General features: G+C 36.5%; 1 protein-coding gene and 1 long non-coding RNA gene across 13 annotated transcripts in view; one reads left to right on the plus strand and one right to left on the minus strand.

Moving 5' to 3' along the window:
- The window catches only part of LOC140329280 (uncharacterized), a 293563-nt gene extending 280440 nt beyond the window's left edge, over positions 1 to 13123 (plus strand). For 9 of the 12 annotated variants that reach the window (XR_011920458.1, XR_011920459.1, XR_011920451.1 and 6 more), the window contains one exon: positions 8060 to 13123. This is a non-coding gene — a long non-coding RNA (uncharacterized lncRNA). The remainder of the gene's footprint in view (positions 1 to 8059) is intronic. The other 3 variants (XR_011920454.1, XR_011920452.1, XR_011920450.1) reach the window with 3 other exon arrangements.
- Positions 13124 to 22493: 9370 nt separating this feature from the next.
- Positions 22494 to 25472, minus strand: part of ACOXL (acyl-CoA oxidase like) — a gene marked incomplete in the record, with an annotated part of 142133 nt that continues 139154 nt past the window's right edge. The window contains 1 exon segment of the mRNA XM_072409461.1: positions 22494 to 22928. Coding sequence (XP_072265562.1) covers positions 22852 to 22928 — 77 coding nt within the window.

A 25472-nucleotide genomic window follows, 5' to 3' on the forward strand; every position in this document is an offset into this window, starting at 1 on the left:
CCTAAATGTTTTCAATCCTGCATAAGATCCATTCCAGGAGTACAGAAGTAAGGGAAATGCAGTTAACGAAAACAAATGCCGTGTGCAAGCACATTTAGCCCATAAGACCAGTTTTGTGTCAACCTTGCTTCAATACACTGTTTGTATTTATCAATTACTATTAGCATTTTTCTTGTTTAATTTTGGATTGAGTGTTTTGCTTGACAAATCAAGTTTCCCTTTGATTTTTTAAGACTGCAAATGAAATGTGTTATTAGTAGACAATGTAAGTGTTTTTCAAGTGTGGGAAACAAAAAAAATCTGACACTTTTTTGGTGTGTCCAGCACTTACTTCACCCATTGGATGGGTACCAGGCATTTCCTTGGAGGTGTAAAAAGTCTGCATGGTGCAGAGATCAATAAGTAGATGATTTCTAAGACACAGACCATCTGTAATTCAAGTACATGACCTTTACAGGAACTCTGGAAATCTCAAGTTATTCTGTATTTAGTCTTTCCTTGTTATGACCACTTATATTACTGTATATTTAGTGTATCTAAGTCTATTTAATTTTTATAGTGGTCACCATAGGTATATTATATAATTGTCTGGGGAGCATGATTAAGTACTAAGAACACCAGCATAAAGTGTAGTTAAAGCTGAAACTTTTTTTGTTTCGGATATGTCCTGGTGTTAATTGTCACTGGGGGTTGTCACCAGAGCAGAAATAGAAGGGAAATCTTCTAATAGGGGCAATTGTTCATATGGGAGCTGTTTATTAGGACTCAGTTTGAACTTATTTCCTATAATTTTCTGTTGTGTTTACAGAACAAAAAAACTAGAAGAGTTTGGAGTATTACCTGTTCTTTCCCTAAAAATCCCTAAAAAAGTGCTGGATTCCCCAATATAACCTAACATTAGACGTCCTCCCTGGTTTGTTCATTAATATGAGAGATCCTTATAAGGCTGGACTATTCATGTGTCCAACCATCCTTTGATGTCTGTGGGTGGTTTAAGTGGAGCCTGAAGTCTGATCTGGGACTAGATCAATTATCTGCATGGTACATAAATGGAACAAAGCTTCCCAAATTCTTTAATGAAGAGTTTGGCCTAAATATGAAACTTAAAAGTTAAATCATTGTTGTAAAATAATAGTCTTTTATAAGCATCCAAACTTTGTAGCATTGATACTTTGATCTGGAACCTAATAATATAATCAAAATGATTGCAAATTAGGAAAAAACAAAGAAAAATATGGGACATATTATGACATATAATTCATTCATTTTAAGAAATGCCAAAACCACAAGTACAACTACTAAAGAGAAAAAAGTTAAAGAGAAGCACTAACACAATTATGTACCCAACTGGAGTAATAAAGTGCATCCGATAAATAGAGAAATAAAAAGCTAAATAAAAACCTGGCAAACCAGGTACACCTAAAACAACTCCAATGCACTACCCTGGGTATTCATGATATGTTCTAATCTACTTCCCCACTCCAGCTCGAGGTCTCAGAAATAGGGATGAGCAAGCAAATTGGGCTCTTCTCGTTTACCAAACATGTAGGGGAGATCGGCCTTTGTAAATCCAGCCGGAGAGGCCGAAATATTGGGACCTGCAAGACCAATCGGGAGCGGAGCTGTCAACTCCGCTCCTGATCGCTCTTGCAGCCCTTTACTAGTTGTATGTGCTCTTGGATAGAGTTTCTCTATCCAAGAACACAATATAGAGAAACTCTATCCAGGAACACATACTACTAGTACAGGGTGGCAACATCAATCAAGGGAGCGGAGCAGCTCCACTCCCCTGGTAGCTCTTGTAGCCCTGTACTATGTGTTCCTGAATAGAGTTTCTCTATCCAGAAACACAGTGTGAGTCTCACGGCTGGCTGCTCATGAATGAATGCAGCGTGGGAAAAATCCTGATTTTTCCCACGGCGCGTTTATTCATAAACGCATGCCGTATGACTCACTCACAAGAGGAGGAGTATCACAGTTGCAATTATGAATGGAGCCGTGAGATTCCTCCTCGCAATGAGAAATCCCCGGGCACTACAGGTCAGAATGAAGGCTTGCCCTCATTCTGACCTTTAGTGCCCGGTGATCGCTCACTGACAGGAGGATTCCCACGGCTGTATTTATGAATGCTGCCGCGATAATCCTTCTATAGTGATTTCCGATAGTTTCGCAAAATTTCACTGAAACTTCGCGGACCCATCAGAACTTCGAGGCATTCTTACTCATCCCTACTCAGAAATTGGTGGAGCCAGATGTGCTAAAGGAGCAGCAGCAATATGTATAAAAATTTTGTAACTGTTACAGTGTTTAAAAAAAATACAATTTTTTTAAAATATATATATACTAAAATTAAAATAAAAAGGAAGAAATTGCACCCTGTTATTACTTCATTTTTGTAGTAATGACGTACAAATTACAACATCTAAAACTAGTCTTTATATAATTTGTAAATATTTGTGTCATTACAAAAAGGACAAAATTTAAAATAAAATTTGCATTTAATCTTCATATCCCCAAGTATTAAGAGGAGCACTGGACAATTATAAAAGTGTTATTTCACCTTTATACTAAATATATGTTTATAAAAAATACTTTTGATTTTCTAATGTTACAAAGTCTTGTTTGTCTTAAAGAGAAAATATATGTATCTGGTATGATACAGCTATTGCTCAATAAATAGGCCAATTACTAAAAAGTTCCCTGGTCCTTGAAGGTACACAGGTAAAATAACTAAATTTGTTAAATGCCTTTTAAACAGAAAGTATAATAGATTTGTACATTTATTCCTAATTATAGTGAAGACCAAAAAATGTGGGTACATAGGACATATATTCAATTTATCAGTATTGTGTATATTTCCCATTTTTTTTACAGCCTGTTGAAAAGCAGTTAGTTTACAGATTTCAGCAGCTTAAGTTGTATTTTACAGAACCCAGTGACAACAATGTCCCATGCCTTGGGCTACTCAGTCTGAGCATTCAGTCAGACAAAGACATCCTTGATGCAAGTTTGCTATTGCTGTGGTGTGTATTTAGCTGGCCTATAGTGTTCTGTTCTATAGTGTAATGTTCTGTAAAATGATAAATATGAGCATATCCTATTTGGATCACTTAACTGGAATTTCCAAAGGATAGGTGATACAAGACAGGTAAGTTTCCCACCATAGCCATTTTACACTCGAATTTGAACACATTTAAATTTTCATTGGAAACGGTGAAGGCCGGAGGAGGGATTGGTTGTGTCTGAGAGTATTATGTTACTTTTCTGTCTGTCAAGCTGGCTTACCTTGCAGTTTAGTGGAGTTGGAATAAGTGCAGAAACCTTTTGAAGAACCAACGTACCTACCCTAAATATAATATCGGCACAGAGGAGGGCTTTAGAGACAACTGATCTGAAAAATATTTTCGGTGCTAGTTATAAAAAAAATAGCATAAACTTCTAGGGATAGATTTCTTTTACTTGAGGCTGCTCCTCTGCTCCATTGTCCAATTTCAAACAATATACAGGGCTGATAAAAAAAAATCTGGTAAAATTGTAATAAACCTTGTTTCCTCTATCATAAATGTGGTGTTTCAAATACTATATAAAAAGTCTTTTAAATGTAAAAAGTCACTGAATGTCTGCACAGCTGTATTAGGGGACGGCATGTGAAGCAGCTTACATCATGACAGAGAAGGTGCCAAAGGAGCTCAGCTTCACACAAACCAAAGAACCCCCACTGTTCTGCATGTTGGGAGTTGGGGAATTCACTGCAAAAAAGGGGGAATACTGACCTTCTTTAATCTCTAGAAAAACTTTTCAATCCAAACCACATCTTCAGAAAGAAGACACATAAAGGAATTTGGAGAACAAGATGTCAGAAACAAAAGATCAAAGTGTTTGGCTCACATATTACATCCTTCAAGTAATCTGTTTTATGGAAATTAATTTTTTTCTACATAGGGTTTATTCTTCTAATGCTTTTTGTATACCTCAATAAATAGTTATCTACCTTAAATAATTAGGTAATAAATAGTCATCTATTTAAGTAATAGTAATAGTTATCTACCTTAAGTAATAAATAGTCATTTAGTAAAGATGTAATCTTCCACTTACCAGTTTATATTGCATTGAACAATTTTATTATTTAACACTAATTCCCCCAGATTTATACAGTACAATGTCCTCCTTTTATTAGAGGAAAAAACAACTTTCATGCTTATTGAATTGGCAGATGGTCCAATAGTAAGCCACACAGTTGGGAGTCTAATTAGTTCCAAAGTGTCTTCTGGTTGCTGCTCCTTTCACTGCCTTACCACAAAAGCTGCCAACATACTTTAAGTAACCCTTTCCTAATAGAAATATGTAATGCTGACCTCTTGAAAATAAACAGGTAGGTGGATCGGGAAGAGTTGACTATACACATTGGGCCTGGTTTAATAAAGCTTCTTTTGAAGAAAATACACTTTCATCAGTGAAGCTGGGTGATCAAATAACAAATGACTTAAGAAATCCATTCCAGGTTTGCTTGGTCACCCAGCTTCACTGTGGAAAGTGTATCCTCTCCAGCCTTTGGGAGCTTTAAAAAAATCAGGCCCATTGTCTTGATGATTATTTTGTATAAGTGCCTTCAGTTACCGGTATGTGTCATCTTTCTGAAGATGTGGTTAGAATTGAAACACGTTTCTAGAGAATAAAGGTCAGTATTTCCCACCTCCCAACAGTGGGGGTTCTTTGGGGAAGCGTAACTCTTCTGGCACCTGAGACACACAAGACTCTCAGTTAACATTTATATAAAAAAAGCCAGGAAAGGTCACTTTTTTTTTTGCAGGAAAGATTCCTTTGGAATGATGATTAGAGGTATACTTACTCACTTTTCACAATTACTCACAATTTTTTTTTCATTGTTGTACAATAAATAGAGCATGCAGATAACAACCTGCATACATATAAAGCTATGATACAAGCATAGAAGATGATGCTTCCCAATCAAGCTTACCATCTAAGATACTAAAGGGCATGTTTTAGTACTGACCACAAAAAAATCCAGCACAAACAAAAGTGATAATAATCATCATAACAACAGCTATATTATTATTTGTTTTACTCCCATACATTAAACTCTACAACTCTAGCAGTAGTACCATGTAGGTAAATTGGTACATTATTAAGTGACTAAAGCAGAACTGAAATTATATTAAAAACACTTTCACAGCCTCCCTCAGCCCCTCCAACTGTTACTGGAACAAATATTTCAATGTTAGATCAAATGTAACCTATGGTCCAACCTGTTGGTGGACTGTGGGTTAATTGCAGAAAATTATCTTTCCCACACTAATTCAAAAACCCTTTTTCCCCCCAATGCACAAGAATATGTGTTTCACAGCTTAAGAGGCCCTTTTTAACTGAATAAATCTTGCCTCATTTCTGGACTGATGGACCAATGGAATAATAAAGACCTATTCGCCCAGTCAGGTGTGCAGCACTCCCAATTCTGCTATTTGCTGAATGATTATTACAGTGTGTAGCTGCTGATGACATAATCAGCATTAACCCCAACCTTAAAACCTATGAAAATGTTTGTATTAGTCTAGATTTCCTCTTTAAATGTAGACCAATGTTCAGACATTTTTGTCTTCTCACATACAATGCAGGAGAATATTCTAATGTAAGTGTTTTCTTTCATACAAGGAAGGAAGATGTTCCAATGTACTTGACTTATGACATATAGTAAATGTGCATGTCCAGAGATAACTACAGCTTTATTTGTAAATTCCATCATCCATGTATATTACTTATAACCTAAAATAGGGATGTCCAACTCCAGTCCATGAGGGCCAGAAAACAGTAGGAAATATAGTAAGGTGCAGTTTATAGTCAGAAAAAGTCTCTGGCCTGTGCAGCCAATCACGATACAACCAACCATCCCCCATTAATAGCAGCGATTACATAGATTTTTTTCCAACAGTTTACAGTTTATTTAAAGATACTTCACATATTCTCAGAAATAAAGCAACATAAGTGAGGTGAGTTTGATTTATACCTGGAACAAAATTACAGCCAATGTAAAAATCCTGGCTATAATTACCAATATTGTTTTAAGCATAAATCATGATTGGCTGGTATAGAGACCAGACTCACTTTTTTCATTCTCTGCTCATGTATCAGCCCACATTTAAGGAAAAAAAGAGTCAGTGTTCAGCTGAAAATCTCTAATGCCTACTGAGAAATGGTATAGAGTTTCAATGTTGCAGCTTGTATGAAGAAGGTCTCCTTCCCGTCTCATACGACGCCATGATGGCTGGGACTCATATGAGTCAGATAGCAGCTGCGGCACAATTGTACATCAGTTTGCATGCTATGAGCAGGGCACCACCCCAGAATGCGTCTTGATAATGTTAAATGTGATGATTGATGCGATTACTGCATGATGTTGTTAAATATCAAAGCACTGGCTAGAAAGATACATTTGCTTTCTGTAGTGAAGTCCCAGCTTTTGAATATGTCACTGCAGGTTATTACTACCATATGTCCTGGGAAACCAGGCTTTCATGTCTACTTTTGAAAAAGAGCACACTAAACTCTGCAGCTTTTAACCTGTGACTCATGTTCTCCTTCTAGTTCCCATGCAGCTAAGAGCCAGTGCTGGCACTAGTATTGACAAGCATGATGAGGGATATATCTAGAACAATAGAGAGGAGTTTGTGATGGACTTTAGCCCTAGTGAGAAAATTCACACATAGATGCTTATGCTGCACACTGCTTTGTTTCACTCTCCCAAGAGGGAATGGTCTTTTATTAGACAGGGCCTTGTATCTGCCATCTGTATAGGCTTTGCTTATTTAGGCAGTCACACCAACAACTCCAGGGACAGGTTAATAAAGTCCAATCATCAGATCACAGGTTTGAAATATTCAAACATCCCACAGGCAATTAAATCTCTGGACGTTAAACAAAAGCAGTGCACGCATAATCACTGAACACATTAACGAGGATAGAAGAATGTCATTACTGGAAAAGATGGAAAACAATGCTCTCCAAAGAGACTTTCTACCATCTAATTAGCTTTCTTATACAAGATGAGGGACAGTAAGGGAATGTCCAGATGGTTACAATGTTTTTAGAACACTTACAAATAGAAAAGACTTTCTATTTAAAGATTGCTAGATATGGATGGAGATACATTGCATTGTTTAGTGTTGCTTGGCAGGATAATTGCTCTTTAGTATTTTATGGGGGTGGTGTCCTGACTAAATCATTAAATTGCCTAACAAGAAGAGCATTTTTAGGGGAACAATGTAAAATGAATTTCTCCATTAAATGGACTATATCCAGGGAATGGTTTTAGTTTGATTGGAATATCTTACCTATTTACTGCACAAACATAAGATGAATACAATAATACAATTTAGTGGCAACAGTTTTAGGAACCAGGAAAAGTTTACAAACTTTACTGATCAGTAACGCCTCCTTTACCCTGACATTTTCGTGGTGACATTTGCACTGCTCATTTCTGAACTACTCATAATGCTGATCACAAAGATACAGTATTTGTGGCTTTAAAAAAACCCACAGCTATTCTCAGCATCCAAACAGCACAGTCCAGTTTAAGATATATTGGAAAATACTAAGTTAAAAACAAAAATCGATATATACTGTGTATTATAATTTCTGGGTGTAAGTGCACAAATGTAAATATTAGTTCTTATGTGTGGTTAGTCTTCTTTCTCTGCATGTCTTCCATAAAAGAGTTAACTACCTTTTTATGTAAAGTAAAAATTTTAGTTTAGGTCAGCTTTAAGATCCTGAATTTTTTTTTAATTTACATGGAAATAGGAAGACTTACCTGTAAGCTATGTATTTTTAGTGAATAATATCCTTTCTTGAAATTACACTGGAGATAATATTTTAACCAGAACTATATAAAAAAAAGAACTTTATGTATCTGAAGTGCTGCCACTCAAACTCTGTAAAAGTGCTTACAGTAAGACTGAACTGGTTGCACAGTTTTCTTTTACTCTCATTCTGGTGATTGGTGTTGCCTAGGTCACTGTGTGTTCATTTTCTTTACTCTTTCCAGCAATGGGGAGAAGGAAAAACAGCCCAGTGTAACTTCAAATTACATTGATAACAAAGGACTGACTGGCGCCGATTCATTAAAGCCCCCCAAGACTGGAGAAGATAGACTATCATGAGAGAACCTGGATAATCCAGCAAACCTGGATCACATTGGTCCAATGTGTCCTTACACCCATGTGACAAGTCATTCACCAAACATAATTTGATTCACTCAACAAATACAGATTGTTCACTCAGCAAAGTGAATTTTCACTGTGATAGGGAAATTTCATTAGTGAATGAAGTGAAGCCCTTCCAATCATGTCAGGAAAGTTTTTTTTTTTGTAGATTTTCTTGCATGTGATTAGGTATTTTTTAGCGAATTTTCGCCACGGTCACTGAGCTAACTGAAATTATAAGGGGATAATTTATTCTAGTAATTGAACAGCCTGGATTCCTTTAGTAAAACAACCCCAATGAGTCAAAGGACCCTCCATACCTGAAGGTGTACCTGATATGGAATAGCATTGAAAGTCCCTGGTCCTGCAACAGTACTCGCCAAATGGTTTCCACAGAAAGGACTGAAAGAGAACCAGGAGCCCACAGATAATGCTGTACCAAGATTCCAGCAGAGACAAGTCCAGAATACAGAGCCAGGTCATTAACAGGTAGGTAATCTGTCCACCAGACAAAATATTCAAGGGAAAAACATACACAGGGTCATGTGCAAAAGGTCAGACCAGGGTCACAAACAGGCAAGGTCAGCAAAAGTAAATCTTACAAATTCACACTCCAGCAGCAAGTCAGCCCAGATTAACACTACAGCAGGCACTGGGGACTGCAAGCAGAAAGGCTGCCCCAGCAGCCAATGGCAGCACAGGATAGAGTCAGGAGCGGATCTTCTTCAGCTATGCACAACCTTTGAGTGTGTGCTGGGGATGCAGATAAAATACTATTCTGAATGGCTAAAGGGAAGCAGGGGCTGCTGCTATTTCTTTGTTCTCTTTGCTGCTACAGGTGACATTGCTGGACAGAATAAACATGGTTTGCTATTGTGATGCGGCACATATAAGCATCTCCTAACAAACATAGTATGGGTTTTCTTTACAGGTTAGGGTAAAGTTATTGTGTACCAGCAAGTTCATAATAAACTTTCAGGACTAATAAACTACTCACTTGCATTCAACAAATTGTAAACAAAAATTCTGTAATTTAACTATTAAAATTGACAAAACAGCAAAGGCTAAAAATGTTACCACAGTGGCAACACTGTCTTACATTTGTGAGTTAAAATTTCCCATGAATTTTCTGTATATGCAAGTAACCTTTAGTATGTTTTAGTTTCAACCCACAACTCAAAAACATTTGGGCAGGTCATCACAGCATGTATGTATTTATATTGACTTTGTGTGATTTTTTATATTTATGTATCACACATTTCAACTGCACCCTTCAAGAATACACATATAGGTTGCAATACTGGTCTTAAAACAAAGTATGATTATTAGTGATGTTTTTTCCTGGCATGTTTTATCAGGCCCTTCTTTCCCCAGGGTAGTGTCTGTGGGCGGTGTGCAATTCATACTGTGAAGTGTAAAGCCAGAACCACAACTTCACAAAAAGTATAATGCTGATCCAACATAACATGCCAAGTGATGAACTGACAGAATGTCTGAGCTAACTGGTAAGTTCAAAGTCACAGCTTTAAATACACATTTCTTTTTTTTTTTATTGTAACAAAGTACATATCCTTTAACCCTTACATTCAGAATGCATTATTAAAACGTGTGGCCTCAAGTGAAACACAACGTCCCTACCATTCTGTCCCAGGAGCCAGTACAGGTCCCAAGTCTCCGTCAGCATTGTGGTTCCAGTCTCGCAGTAGCAGAACAGTAAAAAGTAGGGAAACATGTTACATGTGGCCTACCAAATTTATGAAGTAAAAAGGTGGAGTAGAAAGATGATGCACACTGTATTTAGGAATTGAAGACTGCACCATAGTATGCAAGATCACTAGAAAGCTGGAGCATTAAAAAATGGAAAAATGCAAAACAAGCAGAAAAAAAAGGCATTTTATGTATTTGCATAAAATTCAGTAATTGTTAGCTGTTAATATATTCATACTAGCCATTGCCAACAGACCGGGCCATACACAATGAAGAACTGGAATGTGTATGTATTCTCCAACTTGATGCACACTTCCACAGCCACAGTTCTTTCTCCTCAACAACACCCATTTCACTTCCTTAGCCACTATTGTTAACGGCCTAAGTTCAAAATGTACTTTCAATATAAGTGGCTGGCAGCGAAGGAATTCTAAGACCTTGGATATCATGTGACAAAGTGATGTATTGAATATATTGTTTTGTTCCAAAATCTGCCTTTACCACATTCTGCTTTTTCTAACAGAGTAAATGGAGATAGATCTAACTAGTGTATAGTGTTTAGAGTCTGTGGAACATTGTGAAATGTCAGGTAAGGATATACAGACATACATAACTGACAGAACGGAGTAAAAGAAATATATTCGTTCCACATTTAATATTTTATTGGAGAGTAATAAACCTAAATTGAAACACTATTTTTAAATGTGTTACACAAATAAGGCCAAGAATATCACTGGTGTAGTGAAGTTTTGGTTAAATAAATCAGTTAAGCCACCTGCCACCTGCCACCTTACTCTCCTTTAAATAACTCAAATTCTGTATTGCCAAATCCAATGCAAACAAAGTGTGTGGCTTTGTGGGCTACACACTTTTAACGTTAGTGTTAACCAGACACTAATATCTAACCTTTTAAATACCCCAAGACAATGAATTGGAAATGATACCACTTCCCAACTTTTTTTTTGTTTTAACTTTGCTACATTATAATATTAAGGTGAAAAGTTTCTTTTCCTTCATATCCCTGGTGCTGAACAGTGTCTATTTTGTTTATTACCTTCTATCAGGTAATTGGTGGGGAACATAATGTGGATCATTTTACAGGTTTTCTGAAATCTTTGGAGCTACATTATGTTTTTCCTAATTTGTAAGGAAACCTTTGTTCTTGTTTGAATATTTTTCTTTCTGTTTCTTTTTTTCTCTTGTTATGCTTTGCTTGTTATTTATTTTTAACATTTTAATAAACAGATTGAAATAAATATTTTCCCTTCTTAGTCTTCCGCTTTCTTTACTGACTTAAACCGAACCTAAACTCAAGAATTTCACTACATAAAAGCGTAGACAACCCTTTTATGTTAAACAACCTTTTTTTTTTAAAATAAAAAAGGGTGCAGCACCGCCCACTGATTCTCGCCCGCCTAGGCAATTGAGAAGGAATGGGAGCGCAAAAGCCCAGGCATGCGCAGAAGGAGCACCCAAGAGCCTCAAGCATGCGCAAAGTGTGTGTCGAGCATCTCCGGCATGCGCTGAAGGAGCCTTTTCGCTCAAACAGAAAAATATGCCGATCCCGCGCATGCACAGTGAGAACGGCAAAGTTTTTTTTTTTCATTTTCGCCATCCTAGACGGGTGTGAAGACAACAAAAAGAGAGTAAGGAAGTTACAAAGGAAGAAAGACTAAAAGCTAAATCTTGAAAGTGTTTGTAGAAAACCTGGTTTAACTGCTCACACAGAACTATCCAGAATGAACAAAAGAGAGAGAGAGAGAGAAAAAAACTGTTCCATCATATACACAGTAAAACTGAAATCTGGGTGCACTATACAACAATCAGAGGAGTTTTCTCACCCCAAGTGAATTAGTGGATTGTTGCACAAGAAAGAACGTGAGCCATGATATCAGGCTATAGAATATATTGTGTGATGCACTGTAGAAGCATCAATTTTGATACACTTTTGGTATTTTAATGTAAAGCATATATTTAAAATAGTGTCACCAGAAACTTAAAGTAAATAGTAATTTCCTTTCATAGGCTACTTTTTTTACACTGTCAAAGAAGTGACACTTTATTAGGTAATACTGATTTTGTCCACTTGCAAACTATCCCCCTCTAACTAGATTTATTCACTTTAACAGAAGGCAATGCTCTTTGACATATGTAGCCATGTACCCAGCTTTCTTCTAGAAGCACAGATCAAACAAAGAGCATTCTGAATTAATTAACAAAAACTTTTTCCTTTTATGTGTGAAACTTTTGAAGGTTTGTTTTCAGGAAGATGAAAGTAAAATGGAATGTTTGACCAGTCTGTCCAATCTGCCTTTACTTCTCCCCTTTTACAGATGTATAAAGGGGGACGTAGCTTTAAATAGCTGAGCAAATGTTGATCTACTGACCCATATTGAGGTATTTGTTCCTTTCAATGTATTTCAGTGATGCACCCGTTGTACTGACCTTTGTGACAGAACTTGTACTTTTGGAAAGGCAGTCAAAATACTGTGTTACTCACAAGGTTCCTTAGGTAATGTTGCTGGAATTTGTCAGTAAACTGCACAAGGAGGACTTTTATCAAAGTCAGCAAAAGGCAGATTACTCAGTTATCTAATTCACTCTATAAATTTCATATTTTCCTGCAAAGTTCACAGGTAGCCAAAATGCCTAAACCACTAGTTGAGCTTTGTGTTATGTTTAGTGAAATTATGATTTCTTAACTAGTAAGTAAACCTGTTTATCATGTAACATGCTACTGTAACTTGTGGATGTGGCTAATTAATAGGTAATGTCTGACATTGCTGATATTCACTTCCTAAAAAAGTCTAGTCCTGTTGACATGCATACAAAGATGTGTTAGGGTGAAACTGTTATCTTTGGATTTAAATCACCTTTTAACCATTTTGCTACTTTTAAAATATGATAATCACCTACTACACTACATTCAACTCCATAGAGTTTCTGATTCGTCTTTAGTGGTATTATACCTCTACTCTTCACTTTTAGAAGACTGTCCCCAGGAAACAAAACCTGGTTTATAAATAATTTATAATAACTTAATAATATCCTAATATTTTGACATTATGAAACTTTGGAACAGAGAAAAAATAGAACAAATTCTGTTTCCAGTTTTTTTTTTATATAAAAAGGCCTTTTAGGATGCTGATGTTTTCATGGCTTCTGGCAAATACAGAAGAAACAAATGGGGGAATTATTGGTTCCAGCTGAGACAGGAGACGCTTTGGCCCTGATTTATTAAAGTTCTCCAAGGCTTGAGAGAATACACTTAAACAGCTATTCTGACACCAACAACATGATTTATACAGTTGCAGCCAGCTAATATATGCAGGACAGAACAGGAAGATTTTTATAAGGGGATAAATATAATGCAAATAAAATGTCTAAAGTTGTACACTGTAAACCTAAAAAATGACATAATTTTCTTGATTCTAGATTTTTTCATTTATTATACATTATAATATTATTATTTTTATTATTATTCTTACATTTTTTGTTTGTAAATCTGCTCTAAAATGCCAGAAGTGTATCTTAGATTTGATAACGATAAAAAGCAAGGGAATTAAGAAAATAAGGGTGAATTCCATTAAGAGGCTTCTCAACAATAGTAATGTCTACAGTAAACAAAGGTGCATGGTGAAAACACCACTTCTAGAGCTAATGACTAGGGGGTGTATGCATAACTGCCTGGGTCACAGGAAAGGTTGGATGACTGTATCAGTCAAGAAGTTGAGTGGCAGCTAATATAGATCCAGGACACAACAGGCGTGATTTAACAAACGTTCTCCCAGGTTGGAGAGGATACATTTTCACTAGTGAACCTGGGTGATCAACCCAACCCGGAATGGATTTCTTAAGCCATCTGCTATTTGTTAGCAAATGTTTTTAATCCTGGACTAGATCTATTTCAGGTTTGCTGGATCACCCAGGTTCAATGATGAAAGTTTTCTCTACAGTCTTGGAGGCCTTTAATAAATGAAATCCAATGGGTCTGATTTATTATACCTCTCCAAGACTGGAGAAGATAGACCTGAACCTGGGTGATCTAGCAAACCTGGAAAAAATTTGCCATTAGTTGGAAAATGTTTTAAATCCTGGATGAGATCTATGCCAGGTTAGCTGGATCACCCAGGTTCTGCCATGATAGTTCTGGAGAGCTTTCATAAGTCAGACCCAATTATTCCAATCAATTTAAAATAGCTGAATCAGTAAGCTGGATTCTTCCTATCATGCCTATAGAATAAAATGAGCATATCTATTGCTGGGAAACTGGAGTACATGCCCCAAGCATCTTGCAGGCTGCTAGCAGATTTTTTCAGATTTTTGGTGCTGTAGTGCCATTCAAACTGCAGAGACCTGTAGATCTCAGATACTCAGATACCCCAAACCACTTCACTTTCTGCACTGCATATTCTTGACCTCCAACAACCTCTGGGGTACACACATTTGACCCCTAAACTGTGTTTTACACACTCATGATCCTTGCACTTTGGTATAAAACGCCCATATTTGTTTTGTGGTACAAATTCTTGACCCCTTAACAGTATACACTCCTGACTCCTACATTTTGTATACATTTAATTCTCCTGACCCTTATATTCTGTGTCAAACACATTTCAGTCCCCTGCACTCTGAGCCTTACATACTCTTTGTATTAAACACTCCTGCCCCGTCCACTATATATATACTATGTACAATTCATACTCTTGACCCTTGTGCATAGCCTAATCTTGAGCAATTTGTTTTATTGTCGTAATAGTTGCTGGTTACAAAGTAGTCATCAGTTATTTTAATAAAGTTCTATTTTAAAAAATGTTAGCTTTCTGTGTTGAGAAAAGCTTCCCTAATAAAAGAATTTCATTTTTACAATGTGCTGACATTTTTACATGTGTGTGAGACTCTTGCTTGTGGAACAGTAATTAAAGCATACTGTGTGTAATATGTGTGACATGTTTACAATGAGTAGACTCAGGTTTAATTTATTTACCCCCTTTACCTTTTAACACACAGATCCATTTTGGATTACTCATTCCATTTACCCCCCCTTCTCTGTGTTGCCACAATCAAAGCAACACCTCCTGAAAATAAGCAAAAGAAAAACTCCATAAGCAAACAAAAGGAAGGCTAAAGCTGCATACAAACGTGCAACTATTGTTGTTGGAAAGAATCTTTCACGATCCTTTCCAACGACTAAGCACTGCACGATGCATGAACGATGCTGTACATACAGCACCGTTCTGCTCTATGGAGAGGGGAGGGGGAGAACGACAGGGTGGCACCCTGCTGCGCGCTCTCCCCCTTCTCTTCCATTAGAATAATTTGTCATCCATCGCCCGTGGATCCGCCAGGACGGTCGTTCGGACAATGGATGACGGGCGTCGTACACATGCCAGATTCTCGTCCGATATCGGCCCTGAGCCAATTATCGGACGAGAGCTATTGGACGTGTGGTGTATGTAGCTTTAGTTGTTGGCTTTATGACCTTGGAATTGGGAAATAACACAATTTCCTTTCATTACTCATCTTTCTGTAACACTGAAGCAGTTACTGAAATATGAAACCTGCAAAGTAATATGCATATTATTAGGCATTGTAGAAGGCATACATTTGGTAGGTTGTGGTGATTCAAGGACACCCACTACAGATGGTTTTAGTATTAGTATATTAGACCTCATTCACAATTTTGAGATTTAATACAGGTTTACAAATGTGCATATGCAAACCTTTCCCATTGCGTTTAGTGGTGCTAGTTTACATCTGTACACTGCCTTGCCATGCATTACCAAAAATAGTCCGGCACATTGTTTTGATATGCATTCAAGGCTATTCATTGGCAGTGCATGAAACCTAAATGTGAAAAAGAAAACATGATTTTAGCGTGTTTATAAGGCTTGACAACCAACCTTCCCTAGGAACCCCTGATTTAATGGGCTAACAAAACCCAACAAAAAAGTGAAAAGCATTAAAATGTATATATAAATATGCATTAACAAACGTGTGTCACCATGCACACAGGAAGAAGTGAATCCTGACTTTGTCTATGTCTACATGTCAGATTGTCGGCTAAGGCGCACGCTTGTGTTTGTCTTGGGCAAAAATCTGACATGTGTACAGCAGTTCTATGATCATCAATTTTCTACAGTGAATTGAAGAACGGCCATTGGGAACAACCACTGTCCATTTTTATAGATTGCTTGTTCATTCATCTCTCACTGGAGATGATTACAAAAGATCGTTTTCACTGGAGATGATTACAAAAGATCATTTCGAGCAATAGTAATCTAAGTATGTACATAGCCTTAGACAAGAAGGTGCTAAATCTTTTAGAGGTTCATCAAGCACTAAAAAAATGCTAATTTTGGCTAGTTTTAATTATAGGAAAGGTAAAAAATATTTCTGATCCTAGCAGGTCAAAGAAAGAAACAACAGAAAAATGGTGAAATCTGTGAACATCCAAAAGTCACACCTACAGCAAGTAATATATAATGTTTTTATTGGCTCCCTATAATATTAAGTACAGTAGAATGTATTGCTTTGCAGTATAATGTGAAACATTAAGTACCTGTTTACAGGATGGATGACCACAGAGATAAACAACACACACTACATACAAAAGTACAAAACAATGTTTGACATTTTCAGATTTTTCCTACTGAAAAATAGAAAGTTGGTCTATGTTTATTAGCTATCTTGTATTTTTCCACTTGAATGAAAATGTGTAGCCTAACCGCACTGAGCTGGATAAAAGAAAAATGAATCACTTCCTTCTGTTTGATCGCTGGCTGGAAGGGGATAAATACATATTTACAGACACAGAAGTACAAGGAAATGGCAGCTGGAACTGTAGAACTTAAAACACCTCAAAGTGGATCATATGGACTTCATGTGGAATCATATTTTTGTTCATCTTAAACACCAGTTTTAGAAGGATAATTATTCTAAACATAATGAACAAAAATGAGAAATTATGGTTGGTCATTAGAAGCCTTTTTGAGGGGTAATGAGATTTATATGTAAAAAAAATGGAAAATTACATATACCCATATTTAGAAGGGGAACAATACAACAACAATAAGGGGCTCAGTACACACAATCTGCCTGGAAATTAATGGGTGGAGATTTACTGCAGCCGGGATCCTACGTTTTGTTTTATGTAGTAGTGTTTTCGAAGATAACTTTTACACTGAATTTTTACATAGAAAACACAACAACTTCAATCAAGCGGCACTTGCTGTTCTAGAGTTTAAACAGTAGTGTTTATGGCAATACTTAGCACATTATCTGTATTAATATGTCATGATAAATGCTACAATACTTACATGAAGTATTGCCATCGGGCAGTACCAACAAAATCTTTTAACTGGTCCACTGTGTTAGAAGGACTAATATTTTGAGTCAGTCTGTTAACACAAAATATTGTGTTAAGTTGTTACAATGCTGATGTTAGTCTAGTCAAAGGGGTAATCAGCTGACAGCTTTATTGTGTTTTTAATTTTTTGTTTTGCATTGTGGATTGTTGCTATTCATATATATTTTGTAAAAGTGAAATAAAAATGATATATTGTTATATCAATAGTTACCCTCTGTTTCATTCTCTCTTTGTGATATTTGAATGGGCACCAAAACAGGTGAGTGGGTGAGATATTTGGTTGGCACTGTTTCAGTCCGAGATTCGACCTTAGATTCCCATTAGGTTCCACATGGGCATGTCCCTATGTCTGTTTTCCCCCTATGCATTTGGGGAGGATACTAACCTGTTAAGGCCACAGTTTGCAAGCTTGTACCCACTTGCTGAATATATCACAATGCCTAAAAGATTGTTTGAACTACCGGTATATATAAAACTAAATATTGGATACAGTAAACATTGATATAGTTGAGGTAAAAGAGGTAATAGTGACTTGTTAAATAGACTGGGTCTAGTCATACCACTGATGCACCCAGGAGAGATACACTACACCAGTCCATGAAAAAAACACAATATGTGTTGCCCCAACTGACTCTATGCAAAGAGCCTGAATAGGCTTCACCTCAAGCAGATTGGAGGGATATTTTTTTACTGCTGTAATTTTTTAAAAGTAACTGCATGCAGTCATGTGAAAAGTGTACATCCCTCCAAATGTACATCCCAGGAGGAGAGGACTGTTAGCTTTTTAAGCAGGAAAACATAATATATTTATTCAAACAGTATTTACAGATAAAAGTGATGTACTTGAATAAAAACTCAGGGAAAAGTTGCTTGTTCAATTATTTATTCAACAAAAATTTTGATAGATTTATTTTAATAAGGGGAAAACTTAAGTACGCCCTTGGACTCAGATGCTGATTTTGCTGCTTTTAGCAGAAATTACTTCTTGAAGGCTTTGAAGGCTATGCCACTGCACCACTGTGCAAATTTCCTTCAGCTGGCAAATGTTTGTGATTCCTTACATAGCCTGCCCATAACAAAGATATGCTTATTTTAATTTTTATTCTCAATTAAACACTAAACAACTATAACACCCAAATTGCATGGTTTTGCTCACCTCCACCATTAGAACAATTTGAAAGCAATAGAATCCCCAGTAGGATATTATAATATATAATATAAATATATTATTAAGTAATATTCACATATAAATGAATACTGTTTGTCATATGACTTTCCTTCATTGTTTCACATGCTCCTCTTTACAGACACTGCAGTGTCACAGTGCAAGTTTTTTTTAGCAACAGAGACAATTTTGTTAATCCAAAAATAGTACTTCAATGGTCATAACGCTGGCCTACAACATTAAGCATAAAAGTGGCAGCTCTGCTCTCAATTCAGGAGAAGGGCAGAACCATTGCCCTTCCACTGCAGGAGTTTGCATTAGGTTAAATTCACTGACAGACTCAGTACGTATTTAGTATTGGAGTGGTACTGAGGGAAAAAATGGAAATTTTTAGATTGTATTTTTAATAGGGGGCATAGTTATTCTTTAGGAAAGTTAAGAGTATCACAAACCGCATCCATGTATCTATGTATGTATGTATGTATGTATGTATGTATCTATCTATCTCTCTATCTATCTATCTGTAAAGGGCCATTTTGCTTTCTAAAAACATAGGAAGCGATAAGAGGCTTATCCAGGTAAATAGATGTCATTGTTTACTAAATTTTGTATTTTGCCATAAATGAAATACAGTAAGACTGAAGATACCAACCACTCACTGGTGTTACATTAAGAAAACGTGGTCTTCTCCATGTAAAGAAAGAGCTGCCATCCAGGATCTCCATCCTGAGGGCACAAAGCAATGCTGGCTGAATCACTTGTTTTCTGCCAAGGATGTGCGTAACAAAAAAAAGCTTTATCATATCTGTTAGATTATTACACAACATTGTACAATTGTTCCTGCTTTGTGGTGGAGAAAAATATAGATGCTAAAACGTCCAAGAGAAGTTTGGAACAGAAATTTACATTTTTTTTCATCTGCATTGTTGCCAACAATGCCTTAAGGAAAAGCAAAACCTGGCGAGTAAACTGGTAAACATGACTACACGTCTCCAAATAAAGGAGAATATAATCTGAATCACATTGAATTATCTACCACTAGTAGTAAACAATGTTTACTTAAATGCAAACCCGTTTTGAGAGACATTTGATGCCTGCCACATTCAGCTCTCCATCTGAAAATGCTAGTCATCTGGCTGTCATGAAGACCTAATAACTATTTAGAACATGTGTGACCACAAATGTCTCTAAAATCAAAACCTAAAATAAAGCTGATGCAAAGTAGGACTTAGTAATGTAAAGAAATCATTGGCTGAGGAATCTTCAAAAGCTGCACTCAGACTATTGGATTCCTGGCTCCCCCTGAATCTGTATTTCAATTTGCAGGTCTCTATGTCAATACTGTATACTGTGTATACTGTGTACATTAGTTATGTAGGGGACGGCCGGAGGAGCCACACCACTGAAGGTGGAAATTTGAAGCATCAGTGCCAAAGGAATTCTCTGCCAGTTGTTTGTATTCACTACAGCAGATATTCAAATGATAGAAGCTTTTTTTTAAGGTTTTAGTTTTAGCAATGGCTTTGCAATTGTGACCAAAAAAACTGTCGATCTCTTTCATGAGCAGCTAATCCCAAAAGATGAAGAAAGAGAAGTGAGAAAACCCAAAGCTATAAGACAGAAGGTTACACTGTGAAATCCATTGTAGGCTAGGTACACACGTTAGACTTTTGTTGTTGGAAAGGCTTTTTCGTGATCCTTTCCAGCGACAAAAAACTGAAAGATACAAAAGTGTCATATATACGTGCCGTTCTGCTCTATGGAAAAGCAAGGGGGGAGAACGGGTGAGCGGCACCCCGCTGCACTCATTGCCCTTCACTTGTATGAAATTCCTTAGCCGTTCACAGATCCCCCAGAACGGATCCATAAACGACGTTGGATGGCTGCTGTACACACGTTAGATTCTTGTCCGATACTTGGACGAGAATCATCTGACGTGTGTATGTAGCCTAATAGTGATAAAAGTTTAATTTCCTGTTGGGTTTATTCAGCAGCCTCAGTAGAGTCATCTTTCCGGACTTACCATGATACAACAAGGAAAATACTGTGACCTAAAATTTATGGTTACTTTCCATGAAGAGCAATAATCATATGAAACTATGAAAAATATACTCAAGGGAGGGAAGTCAAGAAGATCAGCGCACAGCACAACACTGGGCATCAAGGTAGAAACAAGATCAAAGTAACATTTAGCTTAGCTGTAGTCACAGAACTAACATGTATCAAAACCCAAGAACAAAAAGATACTATATTGCTGCTTACCAGTCCTCAAATGTGATTGTTCCATTAGTATTCTTTTTTCATCTTTTTTCTTTATTTTTACCCAGTGATACTGCTGGTAGCAAATTTTCTGTCAATCACCTTTCTCCATAGCAAAAAGGGGGGAGGTTCTGTAGTCCTCAAAGATTATTATTATTATTATTATTATTATTATTAATAAACAGTATTTTTATAGCGCAAATATATTACATCGCGCTGTAGGGATAGCCGGGCATAAAATATTAATAATGTGGCACAGGCAGAAACTTAAACATTACTACACAAACCAAAACTAAAGAATAGTTGTGCAAAAAATTCCATTGTAAGTTGAATATACAAATGATTTAACGATGACTGAAACAGACTCCAGAATGTGGTTAGTGTTAACCACTTACTACATAAAGAACAAACCAAAGGGGTTTTCCTAATCTATTTTTGTTTTATCAAACATCACATGAAATGCTAAGGGTGTCAGCTTGACCCAACATTCCCATTTTCATTTTCTCTGTAGTAATTTCATTTATATTGTCACTGCATTGCTCTAATCTGCTTTGCTGCTCTAGCCCTGCCTGAAGACTTGTTCTATCCTATTATATATGGTTCTGCCCCTTTCCTCTACACTCATCATTTTGCTCCTGTTTACATCTGTTCTAATAATGTACAAGTCTGCATTTTCCTAAAGTGTTTGGCTTCTTATCACTTTTCCTAATAAACTATTTTAATGTTAAAAAAAACACATTCATCCTGGCATGTCTAGGAAAAAAAGGCTTCAATTAGGATTTATGAAAATTAAGCCCAGAATATCTGCTTATTAATGGCCAACACACTTTGATACAAATATTTTGTCCTCCTCTCCTGGTAGTATGTTATTTGTTAGTATCCATTCACATAGTACACCTGCACTGCGGTTTACAAAAAGCTATGTTAGGTCAAAGTCAGATATTTATACTAGTTGCACTTGCTTCAAGTTTTTCAATTCACAAATGCATTTGGGTTTTAAAATACCTATCTGGGGTTCAAATTAAAGAGCCAGTCCTAAATTAAAATTTTAGGTAAAGGTGTTTTGCATTCCCCAATAATACCCTTTCCTGCCATAAACTCACCCAAGAGTTCTGTGCATTCTTACCCACATATGCTTGTTCCACCTAAATGAATGATGGCATGCTACTTTCACAACGTTTGCAGTTGAAGGGGAACGGTTTAAATAAAATGTTTTTAGCACCAGTAGATCACACAGTTTAGGAATGTATATATCATCATCAGGCAGAAATATTTGTTTAAAGGATAGGAGCACTATTTAAAGGAAATTTGTGAGGACAGACCATGGGCCCTGCCATTACTCTATTTGTTTTCAAAGTACAGGGGCTTTCATCTCGTTCAAAGTATTTAGTGAGTCAATATGTGGGACTGGAGTACAGTCTTTTGTCCTGTTATTCATGGATTCAATGAAAGCAGATGTAAGCAGCAGCCAGCAATGGTCAGACATTCAAGAAGGATGCATCTACAAATCCAATTACATTTTACATACCAACACTTCTAAGGATAAGGAATAGCTCTTGACAAATGAACATCAAAGAAGAAGTCAGACATGTGGTGCTCAGTTACCAGGTGCCACATAATATTAGTTTACTAGAATTGGCAACGCACTTATCAAGTGGTTCTCACTTTTCCCATAGTCTCCAATAATTGTAACAGATTATTGTTTTGTTGGTGGTGTTAGGAGAGATAGGCTTATCATTTTATGGACTATACTGACCAACCCTGATCTTGGATATCTGGCTTACTGCATGTTTTATCATATATCAGATCATAAATACATAAGTTCTTTGTGCAGTTCTAAGTACTATCAACTTTCTATTACTATTCTAAAAATAAACTTGTACAGTTACTGCAATGCCAGCTATACTAAAATTCCTAATCTTTAACTCCTACGTTTTCTGAACATATAGAAAAACTATTTTCTGGGAAATCTATCAACCAATTATATCAAGACGAAGGTCACACAAAATGTTCACAGAAGAGCAGTGTTTCCTGTGGAAGAGAAGAGCTATGAGGCTTAAAAAGCTTTTGTCACAGCATATAAAAGTGAAATGAACTGTAAACAGATGCAGCTGTGGATTATGAGAGGAATTATACTATACCTCCATTAGTAAACTCTGGTCCGCTGGCACAGGACATGACTCCACAGCCAAGGCAAACTGCTCCAGAGTCACTGAGAAATACAAAATATCAGCAAATTAACAAAAAGCAATGTTCACCTCAAATGTTCATAACCATGTGATTTAATGTATCCCATGTTTTAAATCCAAAATATGTACTTTCTTAATTGCGTAAATACTATTAATACAAATGTTATAGTCCTATTAAAGAAGAGAAATATGGAGATTGTCACTGATTACTACTTACCGTGTAAATTATACAGTATGTTATTTATATGGCAATGACCTGTTTATATTCTTCTATATAAGAAAGCTACTGAGGAGGCCAAAATATTTTAAACTTGTCATATGGTAATTGTTCCACCTTAATTGTGTAGTTAACTTTGCCACAGCCCTCTTTAAGTGAGAAGTTCCGCATAGCAAGGGAAAAAGACTTCTACCTACATTCATGTAACAGGTGTGAAAATAATATTACTTGTATTTGCCCACCAGGTCTCTTGGAATTTTATATTAAAAGAGGACACATGGTAGAGAAAGACATTTTACATTTTTGATTGTCCATCGTGGTTATACTAAATTTTCTCTCCCAGTCCTTTAAGTATTTTGGGTTCTCCATGTGACAGTAATAATCTAAAAGAGGTCAAATGTGGCATGCCTGTCATGTGTTTATGGCAGTAGTGATTGGCAGAACTTTGATAATATAATATAAAGGATGTTAGGGCTACCAGAGATTACCTGGGCAATCACATGGCTGCTACACTGTCCTGTAATAGCCAGTTGTAAAGTTAAGAAAGTAGTATTGTGAAGACATCTTCCAACTTTTTTAATACTTTTAAAACCATTGGTTGTGCAGAGGAGCTCAAGTGAAGAAATCTACTTATGTAATTAGGTGATGGAGAGCAAGGTGTAGAGCACTATGGTGGGTAGCATTCATGCAAAACACAACCCGAAAGTATGAACAAATATTCAAAATATATGAGGTCAAGAAAATCAGGCCCCAATAAAAAGAGAAACTGAAGAAGAGAATTGATTTTCTAGCTACAAACATACTAGCACACATCCTAGGGTGTATCCTCTAACACAGGACCTAAAACTTGAAATATTTAATATTATTATTATTAATAACTCGAGTCCGGACCGCGGTAATCCGCGATCGATGGCCGCGCGTACTTTCGCGCTTCCAGCGAGCGCGGATTTTATTGATGAATCGGGGGCAATGTTTTTAACCATACTACGCTATCCATGGCAGAGCTGCATTTAAGTCTCCACCTGGTTGGTGATAATAGGTTTTTAACTGTTTCAGTGCTTCTTTTTTATAGGCTGATATTGAGTTTACCCACATAAGGACCTCACACTGAATATTTATAAACATCCTGGAAGACCTATCAGCTATTTATAATACCATGCATGTCTAGGGGCAAATCACTAAGCCTGCACGTTCTCACATGACCAGACAGTGAGGTCACTATTCCTCAAAGTTACGGCCACCAGTTTTTCTTTTTGTGTTGGTTGTGGAGGAGCAAGCTGCAATGAGATTTGCTGATAAGGTAACAAGAGTGTATGGGCAAGGCAAAGTTTTTTGTTTTATCTTTTGGTATTTTGTTTTTTTTTTTTTTTCTTTGTTTGTATTCTATGATTACATAAAAAAAATTAAAACTTTATTGAGATACACTGGCCAACATGAAGCACCTTTTTCATGCCATGTTCCATACCAAAAACAAAATTTTAGTTAAATTATAAATAGGGACATATTGATGAACAAAAATACACATTTATTGCATGGTAAAACTAGGTCTCCTAAGACATTGGTCCACCCAGAAAAAAGTAGAGAACATTACAATATACAAGGTACAGCACAGTGCATAACAAGTAGCAGTGTGCACTATAGAATCTATAATACACTGCAATGTACAGTGCAATGTACAGTTACGTGATTACTCAGTTGTTCCATATTTAATATTAGATTTGGATGGAGATATAAGACTAATTATTGTCCACTTGTGTGACAGATATTAATGCACTGTATTTTGCTAAGAAGTGTACCAACACAGAGCATATCCAGTCTCCAGCTGGGTTCTGACAACCTCTAGATTACAAGTCATTTTGAGACATTATTTTCTCCATTAACTGAAAAGCTCAATGATTCTATCCATGTCTACGATGTACACACAGAGAAAGGGCGCAATAGGAGATAACAAATATAACAAAATATAAAAAAGACAAGACAAGATTTTTGCTGAACTCAAACACAAAAAGTAATATGCCTAATTATTCAATGTATAAAACTAAATAATATACCCAAGTATTGGATGGTTGTGGATGGCATAAAAAAGGCAAAGCTAACTGATTTAAACTGTGCATGTGGCTACAACCTGCTTTAGCAGTTTTTTTTTTTTTTTATGATGATTTACATTTTCATGATTGAGAAGTGCAAATCTTTACCTTTTCCCATAAAGTCAACAACCAGCACCTCCTTGTTTCTGTTGACATTACTGCTGGTTTAGGGCACCCTACTAAATCCTAAACTTAGGAAGTAGCAGTGAAATCATGCACAATCATTACCAAAGTGGAGTCAGCATTGTTATTGCACTCCTAAG

The sequence above is a fragment of the Pyxicephalus adspersus genome, chromosome 4 (assembly GCF_032062135.1).
Source record: "Pyxicephalus adspersus chromosome 4, UCB_Pads_2.0, whole genome shotgun sequence".
Taxonomy (NCBI): domain Eukaryota; kingdom Metazoa; phylum Chordata; class Amphibia; order Anura; family Pyxicephalidae; genus Pyxicephalus; species Pyxicephalus adspersus.